The sequence below is a fragment of the Oncorhynchus masou genome, chromosome 23, assembly GCF_036934945.1.
Source record: "Oncorhynchus masou masou isolate Uvic2021 chromosome 23, UVic_Omas_1.1, whole genome shotgun sequence".
In the NCBI taxonomy this organism is placed as follows: Eukaryota; Metazoa; Chordata; class Actinopteri; order Salmoniformes; family Salmonidae; genus Oncorhynchus; species Oncorhynchus masou.
Window position 1 is genome coordinate 7,972,599 of NC_088234.1, and position 10,000 is coordinate 7,982,598.

General features: G+C 41.3%; 1 protein-coding gene across 3 annotated transcripts in view; it reads right to left on the reverse strand.

The window, feature by feature from the left end:
• Window positions 1-10,000, reverse strand: part of LOC135510230 (uncharacterized) — a 44,011-nt gene that overhangs the window by 5,911 nt on the left and 28,100 nt on the right. For all 3 annotated transcript variants that reach the window (XM_064931024.1, XM_064931023.1, XM_064931026.1), the window contains one exon: window positions 1,331-1,419. In XM_064931024.1, coding sequence (XP_064787096.1) covers window positions 1,331-1,419 — 89 coding nt within the window. The remainder of the gene's footprint in view (window positions 1-1,330; window positions 1,420-10,000) is intronic.

Genomic DNA, 10,000 nt, shown 5'->3' on the forward strand with positions numbered 1-10,000 from the left:
AACATCAGTACTGTTACTGTATTTAACATTAGTACTGGCACTGTATTTAACATAGGTAGTTACTGTATTTAACATAGGTACTGTTACTGTATTTAACATCAGTACTGTTACTGTATTTAACATCAGTACTGATACCGTATTTAACATTAGCACTGTTACTGTATTTAACATAGGTACTGTTACTGTGTTTAACATCAGTATTGTTACTGTGTTTAACATAAGTACTGTTACTGTATTTAACATCAGAACTGTTACTGTATTTAACACCAGTAATGTTACTGTATTTAACATCAGTACTGTTACTCTATTTAACATCAGTACTGTTACTCTATTTAACACTGTTACTGTATTTAACACTGTTACTGTATTTGGCATCAGTACTGTTACTGTATTTAACATCAGTACTGCTACTGTATTTAACATTAGTACTGTTACTGTATTTAACATTAGTACTGTTACTGTATTTAACATCAGTACTGTTACTCTATTTAACATCAGTACTGCTACTGTATTTAACATTAGTACTGTTACTGTATTTAACATTAGTACTGTCACTGTATTTAACTCCAGTAATGTTACTGTATTTAACATAGGTACTGTTACAGTATTTAACATCAGTACTGTTAATGTATTTAACACTGTTACTGTATTTAACACTGTTACTGTATTTAACACCAGTACTGTTACTGTATTTAACACCAGTACTGTTACTGTATTTAACACCAGTACTGTTACTGTATTTAACACCAGTACTGTTACTGTATTTAACACCAGTACTGTTACTGTATTTAACACCAGTACTGTTACTGTATTTAACACCAGTACTGTTACTGTATTTAACACCAGTACTGTTACTGTATTTAACACCAGTACTGTTACTGTATTTAACACCAGTACTGTTACTGTATTTAACACTGTTACTGTATTTAATACTGTTACTGTATTTAATACTGTTACTGTATTTAACATTAGTACTGTTAATATATTTAACATTAGTACTGTTACTGTATTTAACACTGTTACTGTATTTAACACTGTTACTGTATTTAACATGTACTGTTAATGTATTTAACATAGGTAATGTTACAGTATTTAACATAGGTAATGTTACAGTGTTTAACATAGGTACTGTTACAGTATTTAACATCCGTACTGTTACTGTATTTAACACTGTTACTGTATTTAACATTCGTATTTAACATTAGTACTGTTACTGTATTTAACATTCGTATTTAACATTAGTACTGTTACTGTATTTAACATTCGTATTTAACATTAGTACTGTTACTGTATTTAACATTAGTATTTAACATTAGTACTTTTACAGTACCATCTGCTGGATGAGAGGGAAGTCTTTTCCATGGCTTGTCAACGCTTTACTGAACAGAGACCTCTCAGTCTGCAGCCACACATCACTACCTAGAGTAGAGAGAGAGAGAGAGAGAGAGAGAAAGAGACAGAGAGAAAGAGACAGCGAGAGAGAGAGAGACAGAGAGAGAGAGGGAGAGAGAGAGACAGAGATAGAGAGAGATAGAGTGGTAGGTACAAAGGTTTCCATTTAATGACAATATTAATAGCACACATCACTACCTAGAGAAGACAGAGAGAGAGACAGACAGAGAGAGAGAGAGAGACAGAGAGAGAGAGCAGAGAGAGAGAGAGAGAGAGAGACAGAGAGAGAGACAGAGAGAGAGAGAGAGACAGAGAGAGAGAGAGGGATAATATGTCAAGTACAAAGGTTTCCCATTTAATAACAGTACTACAGTACTAATAGCAGTGTGGTTTGTGTGATGTGTGCTGCGGGATACGGTTCGGTTGTGTGGTTTACCTGAAATACTGACTCTGACACACACACACACACACACACACACACTGCACCGAGCTGTCTACTAATAGCCTAATACACCCTGCATAAAACAACACTCCTCGTCTAATGACTAATAGCGTCTAATAGACGAGGAACCTTTTGTTCCCTGTCCAGCTAACGATAGTTTGTTCTGGTACTGAGGCAAAAGGGAAATGAACTGACAGTGGGTCTAGACTACAGTACTGGATAGTGGGACTAGACTACAGTACTGGATAGTGGGTATAGACTACAGTACTGGATAGTGGGTCTAGACTACAGTACTGGATAGTGGGTATAGACTACAGTACTGGATAGTGGGTCTAGACTACAGTACTGGATAGTGGGTATAGACTACAGTACTGGATAGTGGGTCCAGACTACAGTACTGGATAGTGGGTCTAGACTACAGTACTGTATAGTGGGTCTAGACTACAGTACTGTATAGTGGGTTTAGACTACAGCACTGGATAGTGGGTATAGACTACAGTACTGGATAGTGGGTCTAGACTACAGTACTGGATAGTGGGTCTAGACTACAGTACTGGATAGTGGGTCTAGACTACAGTACTGGATAGTGGGTCTAGACTACAGTACTGTATAGTGGGTCTAGACTACAGTACTGTATAGTGGATTTAGACTACAGTACTGGATAGTGGGTCTAGACTACAGTACTGGATAGTGGGTCTAGACTACAGTACTGGATAGTGGGTCTAGACTAAAGTACTGGATAGTGGGTCAAGACTAAAGTACTGTATAGTGGGTTTAGACTACGTACTGGATACTGGGTTTAGACTACAGTACTGGATAGTGGGTCTAGACTACAGTATTGGATAGTGGGTCTAGACTACAGTACTGGATAGTGGGTCCAGACTACAGTACTGGATAGTGGGTTTAGACTACAGTATTGGATAGTGGGTCTAGACTACAGTACTGGATAGTGGGTCAAGACTAAAGTACTGGATAGTGGGTCTTGACTACAGTACTGGATAGTGGGTTTAGAGTACAGTACTGGATAGTGGTTCTAGAGTACAGTACTGGATAGTGGGTCTAGACTACAGTACTGTTTAGTGGGTTTAGACTACAGTACTGTATAGTGGGTCTAGACTAAAGTACTGGATAGTGGGTTTAGACTACAGTACTGGATAGTGGGTCTAGACTACAGTACTGGATAGTGGGTCTAGACTACAGTACTGGATAGTGGGTCTAGACTACAGTACTGTATCGTGGGACTAGACTACAGTACTGGATAGTGGGTTTAGACTACATTACTGGATAGTGGGTTTAGACTACAGTACTGGATAGTGGGTTTCGACTACATTACTGGATAGTGGGTTTAGACTACAGTACTGTATTATACAGTGGAAGTAAGTTCATGACAGTGGGTCTATGTTTAGCTAACAGTCTGTTTTACTTAGTGTGTGAAGAATCAGCATAGAAGTCATGAAACATGTTGATGAGTGGAGATATTGGTGAGAGGTCAGAGGTCATGGAACAGGTAGATGAGTGGAGATATGGGTGAGAGGTCAGAGGTCATGGAACAGGTAGATGAGTGGAGATATGGGTGAGAGGTCAGAGGTCATGGAACAGGTAGATGAGTGGAGATATGGGTGAGAGGTCATGGAACAGGTAGATGAGTGGAGATATGGGTGAGAGGTCAGAGGTCATGGAACATCAACAGGGCTGTGGTGGAACGGGTAAAGAGTTTCAAGTCTCCTTGGTGTCGACATCACCAGCAAACTATCATTGTCCAAACACACCAAGACAGTCGTGAAGAAGGCACGACAACACCTTTTCCCTCTCAGGAGACTGAAAAGATATGACATCGGTCCCCAGATCCTCAAAAAGTTCTATAGCTGCACCATCGAGAGCATCCTGACCATTTGCATCACCACCTGGTATGGCAACTGCTCTGTATCCAAACATAAGGGCTCTACAGAGGGTAAGTGCGTACGGCCCAGTACATCACTGGGGCCAATCTTCCTGCCATCCAAGCCCTCTCTTCTAGGTGGTGTTAATTATCTATGCATAGTCACGTTACCCCTACCTACATGTACAAATTACCTCGACTAACCTGTACCCCCGCACATTGACTCCGGTACCCCCTGTATATAGCCTCGTTATAGTTAAGTCATTTTATTGTTACTTTAAAAAAAAAATGTTTTACCCTAGTTTATTTAGTCCAAAAACATTTTTAAACTCTATTTATTGAACTGCATTGTTGGTTAAGGGCTTGTATGTAAGTAAGCATTTCAATATAAGGTTGTATTCGTGTTGTATTCGGCGAATGCGACAAATTAAATTAGATTAAATTGGAGTTACAACACATTACCGCCCACATCTTTACCATAAACGTCAGTAAATGGCCGTGCGCTAACTCAAGGTTACATGCTTATTCACCCCACTGAATACTAATGCTAGGCATTGCTAGCTTGCCTTAGTGGCTGTCACTGGTATATTAAAAACACAATTCATTATTTAACGAATTCATGACTAAATTACTTTTAATAATTTGCATAATAATCACACGTCAGGGTTTCTTCATTTTTTTTCAAAAATACAATTCAAGCGCCACTATCGAGGTTTTTCCAGCACCTCGTGACATTACTAAAACAACTCTTAGTTCCTCGACTCAAACACACAAATACACTTCTTGAAGGATGACAATTAATTTCAGTAGTGGAAGAGAAAACAGATAACAGCATCTGCATTTAGGCCTGAAACTAAAGTAACACCCCCCCCACCCCATGAAGGCTCGCCCTGGGCACAGCTGGATGATTCCTGCCCAATACTCTGATCAATTCATTTCAAAAAACATTCAGTCATCTTTGCATTTGGAATGTGGTGTTAACCTGTTTACATGGGTCTGAACAAGCGTATTTAAAAACGCAGAGAGCAACAAAGGAATCGAGCGCTGTACTGACAGGAGTCCTCCAGCTTAGTCCGGGGCGAGCCTCCATTGCGGGTGCTATACAGTTGAGGTTTGAGGGGTACGTGGGATAGAGGTTGTCTTAATGAAAACTCCACAGACATGGTCCATGTGGTGTGACTCGCCAAGTAGCTATGATCCCTCTCCAAGCGGGTTCTGGGGTTCTTGACTAAGGGCAGGGAACACCTCACTCCGGAAGTAGGGGGGCTTGACGAACCACATTGGTTTGCCGATTTGCAGGCCATCCTAGTCATTGCTCATCAGGTCCACATTAACTCCTCTCCAAATGTCTCTCTCACCCTCTGCAAGCACTCTCCCCTGTGCATCTAGAACCAATAGAACACATCTATCTAGATTCTAGAACCAATAGAACACACCTATCTACATCCTAGAACCAATAGAACACACCTATCTAGATTCTAGAACCAATAGAACACACCTATCTAGATTCTAGAACCAATAGAACACATATATCTAGAACCAATAGAATACAGTAAACAAATGCATCAAGTCATGCATATTCATATACTGTACATGTCACCATAGAATTGGACATTTAATTAATATAAAATCTTAACTTTACCCCACCAAACCCACCAAATCCAGTAAAACTACTAAAACCCACCAAATTGATTTGGTTGATTGATTGTTGTTCCCTCAAACATGTTTCGGTATCTTGTAAAACGACTGAGATTATTGGTTTTATTGGACTGTTGTGAAAACACTAGTTGAATTCCATCCGCCTGGTTGAAAGAGACGCCTTTGGATCCGTGCTCTCGATGTATCACCCACAAACACCTACCCAAAGGTCATTACAATCAAACGAGATGTACTACAAGTTCTGCACGTGATACTGTCAGTGCACAGAGCTGCGGGCATGTGGACGAGAGTAGGAAACAGAATGTATACCTGCTCATGATTACTGTTATTTCCAGGAAAACAGTCAATGCAGTTCTGATACAGAGGCAATTAGTGTTCCAACAAAGTACAGCAATCTGCGATTAATGGAACTACAGGGCTATTGCATCCCCTCTATACCAGGTGATTAATGGAACTACAGGGCCTATAGCAGCCACTCTAGACCAGGTGATTAATGGAACTACAGGGCCTATAGCAGCCCCTCTAGACCAGGTGATTAATGGAACTACAGGGCCTATAGCAGCCCCTCTAGACCAGGTGATTAATGTAACTACAGGGCCTATAGCAGCCCCTCTAGACCAGGTGATTAATGGAACTACAGGGCCTATAGCAGCCACTCTAGACCAGGTGATTAATGTAACTACAATGCTATAGCAGCCCCTCTATACCAGGTAATTAATGGAACTACAGGGCCTATAGCAGCCACTCTAGACCAGGTGATTAATGGAACTACAGGGCCTATAGCAGCCACTCTAGACCAGGTGATTAATGGAACTACAGGGCCTATAGCAGCCACTCTAGACCAGGTGATTAATGGAACTACAGGGCCTATAGCAGCCCCTCTAGACCAGGTGATTAATGGAACTACAGGGCCTATAGCAGCCACTCTAGACCAGGTGATTAATGGAACTACAGGGCCTATAGCAGCCACTCTAGACCAGGTGATTAATGGAACTACAGGGCCTATAGCAGCCACTCTAGACCAGGTGATTAATGGAACTACAGGGCCTATAGCAGCCACTCTAGACCAGGTGATTAATGGAACTACAGGGCCTATAGCAGCCACTCTAGACCAGGTGATTAATGGAACTACAGGGCCTATAGCAGCCACTCTAGACCAGGTGATTAATGGAACTACAGGGCATATAGCAGCCACTCTAGACCAGGTGATGACATCGCACAGACACATTGTGCTGGGAGATAAATCTGTGTCAGAGAAAATGCCCCCAAAAAATACATTTTGTGTAAATGGTACAAGTCAATTCAACAATATCTAGAAGAATCTACTAGCTAATTGCCTTCACGAAAACATATATGTCTTACTAGGTGTGTATGTATAGCATATTTTTTATTTTAATTGAACCTTTTTATTTAACTCGGCAAGTCATTTAAGAACAATTTCTTATTTATAATAACCCGGACGACAATGGGCCAATTGTGTGCCGCCTTATGGGACTCCCAAGCATGGCTGGTTGTGAAACAGCCTGGAATCGAACCAGGATCTGTAATGATACCTTTAGCACTGTGATGCAGTGCCTTAGACCACTGCGCCACTCGGAAGCCCAAGTATGACACATCAGGGTTTGAACTGGGTTAGTTAGCTGGTTTATCACTAAAGATGATGGTGTGCAAAAAAAATCAATATAAAGTAACCTCACCCCATTCCGTACAAATGTGCGCAAGCACAACATTCAATAAACAAGGCTACAAAGAAAACTAATGTGACTGTAGCGACTGTGTTGACTCGGGGGTGTGGACTAGGTTTCTATTCAAGCGTTGATCGACATGGTAATGGCTCTATAGTATTGGAGAAAAGTTGAAAAAACGGACGCTCCGTTACATCTTGACGTGTCATGTCGTAACGTACAGCACATATAAAGCAACTATTTCTGTCTTACAATCTCTCTCCACCAGGTGTAGCACTTCTATCATCCTTTAAAAACAAGAAATGGACAGTGACGGGGGTAAGGGGGGGATACCTAGTCATGTGTTTCATCATCATTGCATGCGATCATCATTCTCAAAGCCGCTGTTTACTTCTAAGATCACTTTAGCACCGCCCTAAAAACACAATTCAAATTCGAGACAAACCTTCAAAGAGGTACAGTGGGGAGAACAAGTATTAGATACACTGCCGATTTTACAGGTTTTCCTGCTTACAAAGAATGTAGAGGTCTGTAATTGTTATCATAGGTACACTTCAGCTGTGAGAGACAGAATCTAAAACAAAAATCCAGAAAATCACATGGTACCATTTTTCAAGTAATTAATTTGCAATTCATTGCATGACATAAGTATTTGAAACATCAGAAAAGCAGAACGTAATATTTGGTACAGAAACCTTTGTTTGCATTTACAGAGATCATACGTTTCCTGTAGTTCTTGACCAGGTTTACACACACTGCAGCAGGGATTTTGGCCCATTCTCCAGATCCTTCAGGTTTCGGGGCTGTCGCTGGGCAATACGGACATTCAGCTCCAAAGATATTCTATTGGGTTCAGGTCTGGAGACTGGCTAGTCAACTCCAGGACCTTGAGATGCTTCTTACGGAGCCACTCCTTAGTTGCCCTGGCTGTGTGTTTCGGGTCGTTGTCATGCTGGAAGACCCAGCCACGACCCATCTTCAATGCTCTTAATGAGGGAAGGAGGTTGTTGGCCAAGATCAGCTGATACATGGCCCCATCCATCCTCCCCTCAATACGGTGCAGTCGTCCTGTCCCCTTTGCAGAAAAGCATCACCAAAGAATTATGTTTCCACCTCCATGCTTCACAGTTGGGATAGTGTTCTTGGGGTTGTACTCATCCTTCTTCTTCCTCCAAACACGGCGAGTGGAGTTTAGACCAAAAACCAAAAAGCTCTATTTTTGTCTCTTTAGACCACATGACCTTCTCCCATTCCTCCTCTGGATCATCCAGATGGTCATTGGCAAACTTCAGATGGGCCTGGACATGCGCTGGCTTGAGCAGGGGGACCTTGCGTGAGCTGTAGGATTTTAATCCATGACGGCGTAGTGTGTTACTAATGGTTTTCTTTGAGACTGTGGTCCCAACTCTCTTCAGGTCATTGACCAGGTCCTGCCTTGTAGTTCTGGGCTGATCCCTCACCTTCCTCATGATCATTGATGCCCCATGAGGTGAGATCTTGCATGGAGCCACAGACCGAGGGTGGATGACCGTCATCTTGAACATCTTCCATTTTCTAATAATTGCGCCAACAGTTGTTGCCTTCTCACCAAGCTGCTTGCCTATTGTCCTGTAGGCCATCCCTGCCTTGTGCAGGTCTACAATTTTAACCCTCATGTCCTTACCCAGCTCTCTGTTCTTGGCCACTGTGGAGAGGTTGGAGTCTGTTTGATTGAGTGTGTGGACAGGTGTCTTTTATACAGGTAACGAGTTCAAACAGGTGCAGTTAATACAGGTAATGAGTGGAGAACAGGAGGGATTCTTAAAGAACAACTAACAGGTCTGTGAGAGCCGGAATTCTTACTGGTTGGTAGGTGATCAAATACTTATATCATGCAATAAAATGCTAATTAATTACTTAAAAATCAGACAATGTGATTTTCTGGATTGTTGTTTTCGATTCCGTCTCTCACAGTTGAAGTGTACCTACGACAAAAATTACAGACCTCTACATGCTTTGTAAGTAGGAAAACCTGCAAAATCGGCAGTGTATCAAATACTTGTTCTCCCCACTGTATGTAATGACACATTATATAAACTCTTTATAGTGTTTTATTTACATTTTAGAGGCGATAAGGTGATAAGTTGGACAGATCGAGTGACAAAAAGCTATTTTCCCTCACAACATCTCTCCTTCTCACTATCACGCATTAGTTTCGCTTCCCCACCCGCCATTTTTAAAAAGACCCCACGGGGCTCATTGTCTTCTTGAATTATGCAGAAACGGGCAGCGTTTAGGTCATGTCATTTATTTTGTTGGAAAGGGGAGAAATTGTTCCTTACAATGGTATTGACATTACAGTTGATCTGGAAGTATTACGTTTTTGGGGCGTTAAAATAAGGTCAATTGTACGGACCAAGGCGATGTACAAAAGTGAGTGAGTTTAAGTTACACCCCATGCATTATATGAACAAAAGCTTGTACAACAGTACAAACAAATGATAGTAGCGGCCTGTGTATTAAATGTAACAAAAACCCATGAACAGCTAGCCAACAACAACATAAGCTAAGAGCAGCTAACTAGCAGGGAGAAATGGTAGGCTACCTAGCGCTGAACTAGCTAATGTTAGCGGATAGCAATTAGCATGCAACTGTTAGATACAAATTAAATATCATTAGTGTTGGTCATATCGTGTTGTTCATATGTACAAAGATTTATAACAGAAATAAAAAATAATCTGAGATGCCATCTTGTGCTCATTATTTTACATACAAAGTTAGTTAGCTTAGCTTAGCTACAATCATGAATGAGACAAATCGCACACATTTTTCACTCGGGCAAAACACTTAAATTATACATCAAAATGACCCCAGGGCATGGAAGCGTGCAGGAAAGACCAGAACCTCCAGCCACCTGAACAGCTTCTTCCCCTGTACCGTCGCCCTCAACAACCGGCCACCTGA